General features: G+C 35.7%; 1 protein-coding gene across 2 annotated transcripts in view; it reads left to right on the forward strand.

Moving 5' to 3' along the window:
• LOC131166448 (putative acyl-activating enzyme 19) overlaps nucleotides 1–12,927 on the forward strand; it is a 124,174-nt gene that overhangs the window by 72,410 nt on the left and 38,837 nt on the right. For both annotated transcript variants that reach the window (XM_058125028.1, XM_058125029.1), the window contains exons 9-11: nucleotides 2,964–3,007; nucleotides 5,686–5,794; nucleotides 6,197–6,256. In XM_058125028.1, the coding sequence (XP_057981011.1) occupies nucleotides 2,964–3,007; nucleotides 5,686–5,794; nucleotides 6,197–6,256 (213 nt within the window). The remainder of the gene's footprint in view (nucleotides 1–2,963; nucleotides 3,008–5,685; nucleotides 5,795–6,196; nucleotides 6,257–12,927) is intronic.

Genomic DNA, 12,927 nt, shown 5'->3' on the forward strand with positions numbered 1-12,927 from the left:
AAACATAAAATTTTACGCACAAATAGGGAAGAAAAAACTGATTAATGAGTTCACAATTATATTTAGAATTAATAGATCAGGGTATTGTGTTAATCGTCAAACATTGCTTTTCTAGTACTGTTGTGAAGAAATAGAAGCAGTTTGCTTATGTAATTCATATTTTGAAAAAAAAATAAAAATTGTTTTGTAAAGTTAGTAAACCACATTTTACAACATCACATACAGAATGGCAACCTTGCACCACAGAAAAGATGAACAACAAAATCTCCATTATCAAAGCCTCCCATGATAATTCTTTAATTTGGTGTAAGCTGAAACCTAGAAAATACTGTTGATATTGCACAACAGGTGCTTCGCAGCAATTTATCTGGTAGTTCTAATGCTGTTTAGACTTTAGATCAATAAATTTAATTTGTTAATTAATCTTTAATTGCTAAAATAAAAAGAAAACCAAAACATGCTTGATCTAAAATTGTCATTTACTAAGATCAAGGAAACAAGAGAGGCAAGGTAGGAAACAAAAAGTTATGAACTAACTAAGCTGAAATAATTTCCACCCCTTCCCCGTACCCCGCATACACGGGAGCTTTGTGCACTGGGCTGCCCTTTTTTTTTTCTCTAGTTAGCAACATCACAATGCATTGGACCATTCAGCTGAATCCAACTATAAGCTGAATATAAAACACCAAAAATTGAGAACATTAAAAGAGCCTAAAAAAGTGTAAGAAGAAAGTGGCGACTTGCAAGAAAATGGAAGAACATGTCTGCTGAAGTATCGAAAATGATTTAGAAAATAATATTTAGGCTTGACTTAGCATTCCCCTAAACAAGAATAAGAGTACTTTGCTACCACATATTCTTACTCGATATTATAGCATTTTACTGCATGAGAACAAATGACAATTCCTCTTTTTTTTTTTTAATAGAAGAATAATTCCTTATCATTCATAAAGGTCTTAAATTAGGTGTTAATAATTCCACCAATTTACATCACCAGATCTTAGCATGTATAACAGAATCCAGATTATTCACCAAGCATCATGGGCACCACACCAAAAATGATTCCCAAAGTATTCCATATAATTTATAGAATATTAAATATGTTGCCACCTTGGTTCCAATTTAACCACAACTTTTTCTCCATTGTTCTGCCTAGATTATCTAAATTCAAAAATCCATATTTCCTGAATCCTGTAGAAATTCCTACTGTTAAATATATTTTAATTTCCAAACTTGACACCAGTGTGTTCAAGACAATTTTACACAATACACTTAAGTAAAAATTGACAACCCAAGGCATGTACCTCAACCAACAGAATTTTTCTCATTTCCACAAGATACTTGGCTTCTGAACAAATTGGAACTGAGTGCTTTTCAACAGGTTGGAGATATAAGATATCATGTTTGGAAAGATGCTGTAGCAGTGACATCATATTTGCGAGCATCTATTGTTGTGCCTATCTGTTAAGAACACCAACTATCAAACTTAAATTACAAAATTAGATTAGAAAATTTAGCTATCAACTCAAGAATCAACACAACCATAATAACGATCACTACTACATGGAATAAAGTTGATGCATAAAGTTGTGCAAAATCTGTCTTCTATGGAGAACAAATCAAATGGGATAATTGGAAATTGATAAGAAGGGGAAATGAAGAAATACTATTTACTTGCTGTGTTCACCAAATCAAATTTAATAATTTATTGGGAATTTGCTTCAACTGAATCTTTGTAGTGTGATTTTATGGGGAATAGATTCGATTTGGAAGTGGGAAAAATCAACTTGAAGGCTTAAACTTAGAATTAAAAAAATGAGGGAAAGGCTAAAAATATGAGATTAATTTGCAAAATTAGAGTTAATGAAATTAAGTTTGCATTAAAAAAATGAAAAATGGAAAATCTATTGGACTGGATAACATCTAGTTGAAGTTTTGAAATGCCTAGGTGATAGCAGAGTTATATGGTTAACGAATTTATTTAACACAAATACACAATTACAAAAAATAAGAAAATATTAGTGAATGGAGAAAAAAAACTTCAATAAATATACACAAAAACAGAGGAGATATTCGAAATAGTTATTACTGTCATGGAACGAAACTTTTTTCAAAGCAATCTACTTTTGGATCAGCTTATGAGAAAGAGCCAAGATACTTTCTGATTTCTGATTTTGTAAACATGATCATAAATGTGATCATGGGTTACGTATCATTCATGCTAATTTGAAGTCATAAAAAGAAACTGTGAAATGTGTAGTTGAACAAAGACAAAACTTAGAAATGAGGGTCTCAAAAAATCATTTTGGTTTTATAATTGGGAGATCTACTACAGAAGCTATATATCTTTTAAGAAGATTAACGGAAAAATTTAGGGAAAAGAAGAGGGATTTGCATGACTTGGAAGAAAAGCATATGTTAGGGTGCCTCTGATAATTATGCTCAAATCCTTATGGAAGCTGCCAGAGGGAAAAAAAAAATTGATAGATTGTGGATTGTTGTTGGGGTTTCCAAAATCTAATTACGTCCAAAAGATAGAGGAAAAATAAGGTAAATGCATTATTTATTTAATCCATTAAGCTAGTTTGTTCTATTGATGATCCAGTTTGGTGGTTTTTTTCTGTTAAATTGCTGAAACAATTGCAGGAAGAAATTTATAGAAGGACCTAGCCTGAAGTATTGAGCATATCTTCTGCCCATATTTAGTGGTTTGATACAAAACTCAGTTTTGCTCTGCGTTCCTTAGAAAAATACGCCACTGGTTGTGATGAGTGGAATCAATGTTGATTGCTGTTGCTGTTTGAAGTTGCATTATAATTTTCTATTTTTTTTCCTGATCTATGTTGAAACTTTAATTATGTTTCTACTCTTTTTTTTTTTGGAGGGGGGGACAAGGGGTTTACAAACTGTTTTGTTTTTCCTGCTGTTTGTTTGACATCAAATTTGGTTATTAACTTTTGAAGGTAAAGTCACAGCCAGTCACAGACTTATGCAGACATTTAGTTTGGTAATTTTTTCTCAGTTTCACATGCCTTTATCATAATCTGGTTTTAATGAGGTTATCATTCTTCTTTCAGGAATGAATCATCTGTACTTTGCGATTTTAAAAAAAATTGAAATATTATGCAGATGCATAATATTATTTTGTCGTAATTTTAATACTGCCATACTATTCTTGAATTCATGAGTCCATGTTCACATTGTAGTTTCCATTTCTTTGTTAACTGTTGTAAGCCTGAGAAATTTGAGTTGAATTGACTGCCAATGGGAGAACAAGGTTTAGTGTTAGAGACTAGAGAAAGAGAAAAAGAGAGGCAACACATGACAGATATTATGGCTTGTGGAATATCCCCTCCAGACCAGCTGCACTCATTTATAAATAAATATGCTTGTGAAAAAAAAGAAAAATTTTGAACCGATAAAACATGTGAACCTTATAATTAATAGTCTAAAACTTCCCCTCAAGCAAGAGTTGCATAGAGTCCAGCTTGGTACGTAAAGCGGATAAAGCAAGTATAAACATGTACATTAGTGAACATATATCCTAATTTGTTACAGGACTTCACTAATGGAGTAGGCAGGGTCTTCATCACAGAATTTCTCTCAAATGAGAGTTGTCTTCAATGTTCATCTTCTCATGAAACAAGGGATTAGTTGCAATATATATTGCAACCGACTTATCATAAAACAGTATCCATGGGACTTCTCACTAGAAATTCCATATCTGATATAAGATGTTTCACCGTATTAGCTTGCTGATGGTATGGGCCGTGGCTCTTTATTCTACTTCTGGGACCTTTAATTGTAGTTTATTACTTTTGGTCATCTCCGATATAAGAGGCTTCAACCCTATTAACCAGATTCCCACAGCTTGTCTTTAAATTTGGTTCATTATCTCTGGATAACATCACAATCATATCCACAGGAGCATCATTTGGATCAGCTACCAAAATACCAGTCTTGTGTGACAAATTTACTCTTGCTACTTTGGACAACCTCAACACCAAGGAAATAATGAAGGATTCTTAGGTCCTTGATTTGGAAGTACTTCTGAATAGGGGTGGCAAAACGGGTCAAAACCCGACGAGTGACCTGTGACCTGCCCATTTAAATCGGGTTAGGGTTTAATACAAGTCAACCCATATATAAACTGGTCAACTCGGACCTGATCCGTTTATTAAACAAGTTAGTCAGGTTCGGGTCGGGTCACCCGCCCACTGCCCAGGCTCCCAGTACGCCGCATACACACGGCCACAACTCTGCAATCTCATCGGAATTTCTGAAGTCTGATTGATTTGGCTCATGCACAGGCCCATTGATTCCAGCAGACAGCCGGAGCTCCCCATACCCACACCATCCCGCCACTAAATCAAGTGAAGAATTGGAGCCCACGTTGGCACTGCAATCGAGCGGGGTCAAACTGAGCTTTAGCATGTTTAAGCTTAGCTCGTTTAATATGAACCTTTCTCGAGCTCAAGCTGGGCTCATTAACTAAATGAGCTGAGCTCAGCCTTGCTCATGTTTGGCTCATTTATTAATCAAGCTTAAAACGAGCCTAAATGAGCCAATGCTAATCTTGTATTATTAATATAAACAAACAAATGATTCGTTCCATTTAAAATTTGGAGAGAGAAATCCAGAGCTTTGGAGGACTGGAGTCTTCTTTGGACAGCAGAAAGAGAGAAACAGTTCTCTGTTGAATGGCTCCTTTGTAGTAGTTGTCTTTCTGTTGTAGATTTTGTGGACACTGTCTAATATCTTTTCTGTACTTGGATTACTCCCCCTTGGAGTCCTTTGTTAATACATTCATTTTGGCTTAGAAAATATAGTTGACTACTGTGGAATGGCTATACAAGTGACCCATCAAGAAGCCAACAAGATTTAAAATTGTGCCTGGAGCAGCTCAAGGAGTGGCCTTCATTCAGAACTCATGCAGGTGAGTGGTGATTGTGGCAATGATGTCAGCAACCAGCAAGGCTGATGGTTGTGATCTTCTCCTTCCTCTTCGGACAAGAGAAGAGATTTAGCTAGTACCTTATAGGGTGTGGGGAAATACCATTCTGAATGCTTTCCTGAATGTTTTTTCAACAGAAGAAAGGAGTAGATTCCACCATAACACAGTTGGAATAGAATTAACTTTTCCATAGAAATGAACATGCGGTACTATCCTCTCAATAACTCTGAGTTTCTAAGAAATAATCCCATCACTTCTCTTGTTCATTTAGATACCAGTTTACGAATTCAGAACTCAATTCAGTGATCAGTACTCCACTTAATTTTATAAAATGGCCTCTGAGGTTGTAAGAGTAGGACTGCTGTAGTTACCATTGACAATCCGTGTTTTGAGTTAATTTAGTCTATTTATATCATAGCATAACTGACTGAAGAGAAATCAGTTAGAGTGATTTTGGTGCACTATTTTATATTTGTGTTAGAACGTGTGAACCCAAAAAAAAAAAAAATTAATGTGGAAAAAAACTTAAAATTAATCTTCTGGTCCTCATGAATGTTCTTGAGATATTTCCTTGAAACCCTTGGAATTCACAATTTTGTAGTGCTATTTGGCATTTGAACATGTTTTATATGAACACATTTTAGTTGATATTATTTTGATTTGCCCCATGTTATGCTCTTGCTTTGTTTTGTGGGAATCATGGCAGCTTATAGAGCCTTTAATTGTTGCAGGTGTGGTTCACATGACCAAAATCTTTATGCTCTTGATTATAGAAAGTACCAGTGTGTTTATAAGCTTGCATGCGGTGGGAGTATATATGGGTCACCTGCAATAGACGAGGTATATTAAATATTGTGGAAAATAATTGGTGATCTATATTTTGCTCTCTCTCTCTCTCTACTTTGCTTAACTAATAAAGAAAACATTTTCTTTGTTCATCTGCATAGTTTAATCTTTTTTATTCTTAAGCATCTGTGGAAACTCTGAAAGCAATTTAAAATATGTCTTATAAAAAAAAAAAAAACTTTTCTTTTATAATACCTGAAAAAACTCTTAAGATGGATTATTAGCATGAGTTTTTAGGTTTTCAAATTGTTTCATCTAATTTGTATTTGTTTGATAACAAACAGTAGAATAAGGTAGGAAATTTTCTATTCTACGTTGTCACAGAATGCAATGACTGATGGAAAGCATAATTTATTTTTTGCTCACTTGATTCAATGATGATTATTCATGGTGTAGGTGCACGATACACTTTATGTAGCATCTACTAGTGGCCGTGTGACAGCTCTCTCAGTTAAGGTATAATAACTTAAATTGTCAATTTTTAAGCATCTGTTTGACTTAAAGCTGTTTCTTCACTATGATTGGTTCATTTCTTGAAGCATGAACATTAAAGTTGCATTGCATATAAAGGATGAAGATTAAAACCCTGCAGGCATGGAGATTAAAGCCTTCAATTGTTGGCCATACTTATTGATGATCTGTTTTAGTGGCATGACAAGTATTATAATGATGAAATTCTATTTAAGGAGAAATAAAAGGTGGTTTTAAGGTAGACTTTGAAAAGGCTTATGACTGAGTAAGTTGGAATTTCCTTCATAAATTCTTTTTTTTTTTTTTTTTTTTTCAAAAGTGGCAGTTTTGGATGAGGAGGTGTTTATTTAATGCATCCTTCTCCATTATTGTTAATGGAGAGCCTAAATCTTGGTTTAGGGCTTTGAGGGGGTTAGACAAGGAGATCCTCTTTCTTGTTCTTCTTGTAGATGTTTTGAGTATATTGATTTACATGGCTGTAGAAAAATGTTTTATGAGAGATATTGGGGTGGGAGGCGAGGGGGTTGTGGTTTCTCATCTTCAGTTTGTAGATGATACTATTTTATTTTGAATAATGTGCTTATAGTTTTGCAATTGTTTGAGAGGGTCTTTGGTTGGAAATGGAAAATAAATTTGGGGAAGAATGGGTTAGCTTGTATTAATTTTGATATTTCTAGACGGCATTCGAGCTTGCCTCGCTAGTATTCCTCTTTATTTCTTGTCTATCTTTAGAATTCCTGTGAGATAGCAGGTAATATTGAAAAAATCAAGAGACTTTCTGGTCCAGGGTGGAGGAGACTAAAGATCATTTAATTAGTTGGGAGGTTGTTTATAGGTCTAAAAGGGAGGGGGGGGGGGGGGGGGTTGGATATTTGGTAGGTTGGTGTCGAAAAACATTACTTCAATGGGTAAATGGTTGTGGCTTTTTCCCTTAGAGGAATCTTCCCTTTGGCACTAAAAGTAAATTCGGTTTGCATGATAATGGGTGGGGTGCTAATTTGGCGTTGAGATGTTCTTTGAAAGTCCTTGGAAGGGTATTTTACAGTTATATTTTTTTTTTGTTCTTTGTAGAGATTTTGTTCTAAGAAATGGGCATTGCATTCAGTTTTGGGAAGACATTTGGGTGGGGGGTTTCTTCCCTTGACCTCATCTTTTCCCCCTTAGTATAGATTGTCCTCTTTGCACAATGGATTCTTTAACATTTTTTGAGGTTTTCCTATCCTTGCCTAGGATGTAATTCTCTCTCCCTCTCTCTCTCTCTCTCTCTCTCACACACACACACACAGATTTCTTTTTATTTTTATTTTATAAAAAATATTTATTTCATTTTATTGATTTCCATTTTTTTTATTATAATAATTTATTATTCTAAATATAATAATATCGTGTAATAGTACTATGTATAATTGGCTAAAATAGCGAGGGCAATTTGATCCCATGGTGGAAGATGGGAATGGGATTCCCATATTTTGCAGGAATTTCACATTCCTTTGAGAATGTCAAATTACTGCCACGTTAGATTCTAGCCTCAAAACAAACATGGGAATGTGATGCCATGGACATGGCATTCCCTCATGGCATCCTTTTCCCTAGGAAAGATTCCACAAACGAAAGGCCCCTAAAGATCAATGGATAAAACTTCTAGTGGACAAAAAAATTTGTAGACTAATTGGTCTTCTTTTACTATGTGACCTTCATTTCCACTTATGCTACTTGCTCTATTTCCATGAAGATTTAGTTATTGTACTTCTTCATCCACATCATCTTTAAAGCGTAAAGGAAAGAATGGAGGATGATAAAATGCAGTCTAGCTTGCTCTAAAAAAAAAAAAAAAAAAGGAGAAAGAAATTAGAGTCTGGAACTAAATTTTTTCACCCAGGTGAGTGGCTAAGAACCTAGCATGTGGACCCCAGTGAGTGCCTAATCAACATTTCCATGCCCGAGTACAGGCTAGTTGATGGCTTGACACCTAGGCGAACACTAGAGTGTTTTCTCTCCATAGTGGTATAGGGTATTTGATATTTGTTATGGGAGTCATTATTGTTTAAGGTTCAGTGTCCTAGTTGGATTAGGTTAAATAGGAGTTACCTTTCCCATTATGCTAGGTGTCACGGTCACACATTGGATGTGTACTGGGGAGATCTTGGGCATATAAGGATGGTTTGGACTCCAACTATGTGAGGCGCCATTTATAGGACAAATTCATGAAGCCAGTGGGCCAAAGCGGGCAATACCTCACCAGAGTTGAATCCAAGACTGTTACATTTGCTATCAGAGCTACCCTGGGGTACTATCATGTGGGTGGATCTTACACAAAGGTGTAAGCCACTCTGACGAGGGCGTCAGAGATCGGACAGGAGAGCTTGTCACAGACCCACATTGAATGTGTACTGGGGAGATCTTGGGCTTATAAGTATGGTTTAGACTCCAACTATGTGGGGCGCTTTTTATAGACAAACTCGTGAGGCCAGTGGGCCAAGCGGACAATACTTGACCAGAGTTGGGCCCAGGATCGTTACATTTGGTATTAGAGCTACCTTGGGGGTACATCATGTGGGTGGATCCTACATAGAGGTGTAAGCCACTTTGATGAGGGTGTCAAATATTGGACATGAGAGCCTGTCACGGTCCCACATGGGGAGATCTTGGGCTTATAAGGATGGTTTGGACTCCAACTACATGAGATGCCTTTTATAGGACAAATCTGTGAGGTCAGTGGGCCAAAGCGGACGATACCTCACCGGAGTTGGGTCTAGGACCGTTACACTAAGCTTGGTCCATAATAAATAATTGAGTTGCCCTTAAACAATTACTTTTTTAGTGATTCTTAATTGAAATTGGAGTATTGAACCCTAATTCTCTGGATATCTTCTCCCTTTTCTAACTTCCCTATCTGCATTTGTAATTTCTTCTTGCCTGGCATCACCTTGTAAATTCTAATTTTGTCTCTGCCCCCTGCCATTTCTTGGTGTGGTCTATACTTCCCTCTCCAAGTAATCATTAATCAAAATTATATTTAAACAATTAGGTGTAGGCTTCAGATTTGAAATTTTGCACTGTAAATTACTTTCCCTTTGTTGACCAGTTCACTAGTTTTGTTTTTATTTGAAGGTGGCACTTTGTCGGAGCTTATCTTCCACTGAGATTTTATCCAGCTTTCAGCATAACACTGCAAGACAAATTTTTTTACAAAAAAAAGGCAAATAGGAAAAAAAGTGATGATACCTCGCAAACAAAGAAAATTAAAATATAGAAATAGGAACAGGATATTGACTATTGAATGTGAAGGCACACAACTTTACTGCATTGGAGGATCGAGTAGAATCAGACAAGCTAGTATGCATGGTCTTAAATTTCCACGAAATTGTCAAATTTTACCCTCGAAATCGAAATGGCAGTCAATCTCCATTTTGTATAATTTCCGTCGAAATCTCAACGAATCATTTGAAATTTATCAAAATTTAGAAATTTTAGCAAAACTTGTCAAAATTTGAACTATGCAACAAAATTTCCCCGGAATTCAAATGAGAGATTTTGGAGTGAAGTGAAATTTATCTCTTAATTTATTTTATTTATTTTGATCGAAACAAAAGACTATTACGAGTGCTTTTGAAATTATATGAAAAAAATAAACTTACAACAACATTTTATTTAACCATTCATGTCTAAATTATCATTATTTTTATAATAAATAATATTTAAATGATTTATGAATTTCATTTGTTTTAACTAACTCACTAAATATGTTTAATGTAAATTATCTTACAAATATGTTTGATGCACATATTATATTGCAACTTCTCAACCTCATACATAGCATAGATGTATTTGCTTGTAATATATTAGTCATAAAACTTACATTATTATGTCTATTAATCATTTCGAAAGCTTCATAAAAGTATTCCATGTTTTACTATTGTCTTCCGTTATTTTTTCAAATCGAAATCAAAATTGACATCGAAATCGAAATTTCCGTACTTTTGGACCTTCGAAATTTGAGTCGAAATCGAAATTGAAGACCTTGCTAGTATGGACAGTAGATGTAGGTCCAAGCTGAAGGCCATTACCTAGGGACTTATTCCCTGACTCCCTGATGTTACACTGGGTTAATGGATTCTGGTTGTATCCTGGTCCACCTGGAGGACTTGCATTTTGGACACATCAACAGCTTGTCACCACTTGGATTTGGACATGAACAAGTAAGAGTTATTTTTTAAGACAGTGGAACCTTGGGAAATTAACCTCTGGATGATTTCTCCCCAACAATGTTCTCCACTTGTTGAGAAGTTAACTTTCTTAAAAAAAAAAAAAAGCCTGCATAAAAAATGCATGACTGAGGTGGTGAAACGTTTCATCTTTAAAAAATTGAGAATATTTGCACCAGCTTTTGTTTGTAAGGGAAGCCCTGTTAGGGGGAATATCACCAGTGCTGGAGCAACTGTATGACATTGGGAATGTAAATTGAATCACTGACAGTCTACGCAGGATCTTTGTAGTCCAGAAGCCCTTTTAAGAGGAATTATCACCATCACTGGAGCAGTTGTTTTTTCCTGTTTTGATAACAAATGAAATATATTAAGAATGAGAATAGTGGGAGTTTTGAAAGCTAGTGGAGAACAAGAGATCCTCAAAACCCACAAAAACAAAGAATAAAAAATAGAAGTAAAAAATCTTAAAACAAAAAGTAAAAACAAATAAAAAACTAAAATGCAAACAAATCCTAATTAAGAAAACCCCTCTTGAGACCCTTCCCTTTGTAATTGACGGAACTTTGAAGCCTTGCTAATTGCTACTGAACTTTATTAGATTCACTTTTAGCTGCATCCAGTCGAACTTCATTCCCTCCATGATCAGTCATCAACAATCCCATTCTATCCAAATGATTTTGAGCAGTGACATCTTGTTCACTGATCTTCACAGGAGTAGGTAGTATCCCATTCTTACAGTGATTGTTCACAGCAACATTCTGCTCACTAATATTCTCCACAGGAATAGGTAATGCCCCATCCTTACGCTGATTACTTAAAATCAAATTCTCACCCACTGCCCCTCCTCAAAGAAAGAAACATCCTCTAAATCTTCAAGGGGAGAAGGGGGTACATAAGAAATATCCCCCAACACATCTGATGAATCGGACCCATAATCTAGATTTTGGCTTATCTTGTCAAACAATAAACCACTATCACAAGAAAAATCACTTTCAAAATCACTATCCTTGTCTAAGACAGCCTGCCATTCTTTCTCCCTCTGAATTTTATTCTCACTTTTCTCAATATCAACATAGAATATTTTTGAGATTCCTCAACATAAGTATTCTCATCATCATCTATTTTTAAAAATTTGCCTCCCCGCAAGTTGAAATTCATAGAATTATTTACAAGCATATTTCTCTTATCTTTCCTCTTCTTCCTCGCTGATCAGCACTTGTAAACCTCCGTAACCACAGCTGACATACATTCATTTCCATTCTGTAAATTCCCAAAAGTGCTTACCTCTTGACCCAAACAATTAATAAGATTCTCTGCTCTCTGGCTGATTGAAATTCCTGCTTTACCCAAGAGATTCACCCCTTAGAATCTTTGGAAAAATTCTCCCTTCTCAAAACAACAACCCCACTGTCCTCACATTTATCCCTTGTATCTTCTTGAGGTCCTCTACTACTTAAATTGCTCCTAGAGGAAACCCCTTGGCCTCCAATATAATGCTGATCACCATCCTCGGCTTAGAAATATCATTTAAAATATAGGCCTAACCCTAGCCGCCTTGACAATTGGAGTTGCTGCAAATCTTTGACCATATCCCCAGCCCCCTGATGCAGACCCCTAACCACCTCACAGAATTCTTTTCAAAACTTTGAAACCCTATGTCTTTAGATCCGCCAGGAACAAAAACCAAATACCTCCTCTTTCCACCCCAACCCTAACTCCATAAATTTCCTCACTTTTGTTAGATGAAATTCTTCAACCAATATTGTACACTGGCCAAATGCACCATACAAAATCCTCTTCCAGCCGATTAAGAACAGAGAATCCATCAGAAAACCACTTCGTGGCATCTAAAGGAAACCTCCCCCACCTGTTGTGAGTCTGATTGTGTTCGAGCACAAATATCTACAGGTTCTCCCCCACTCTGTGTAGCCTCAGATTGAAGGTATTTCTTTGATCTGAGTCAAATGCGCAGTAAATCTACTGTCATTTTCTAACAATTCCATAGCTCAGTATAAAGTGAAAGAGAGAGGATGGTTTCGGGAGAGAGTATTCCATCTCACTAGAGCAATTGCGTAACACTGAAATATTGTTGCAACTTCACAGCTACTTCCTGCAGAATCCTTGCAGTCAATACCAAATTCTAAAATACCTGCAAAATAATGTGACTTATAAAAAACTCTCAATAGCAAGAATTTTGTTGCTGAAGGAGCAACTCATGATACTCAACATATCATGCAGCATACCTCGCAACAAAATTATGTTTAATTTTCTTCATGACCTTCCTTTTTATATGCTGTTATAATACAACTTTATTTAAAAGCTTAAGTTGTTAAGTTGTGAGCCAACAATGTATATCAAGCTTTGACACACCGCTGAACATGCAGCCCAAAAGCACGTGGACAGAGATAAACACACGATGCATTACATCCATTACAAGGGATACAATAA

This window comes from Malania oleifera, chromosome 10, assembly GCF_029873635.1.
Source record: "Malania oleifera isolate guangnan ecotype guangnan chromosome 10, ASM2987363v1, whole genome shotgun sequence".
Lineage (NCBI taxonomy): Eukaryota > Viridiplantae > Streptophyta > Magnoliopsida > Santalales > Ximeniaceae > Malania > Malania oleifera.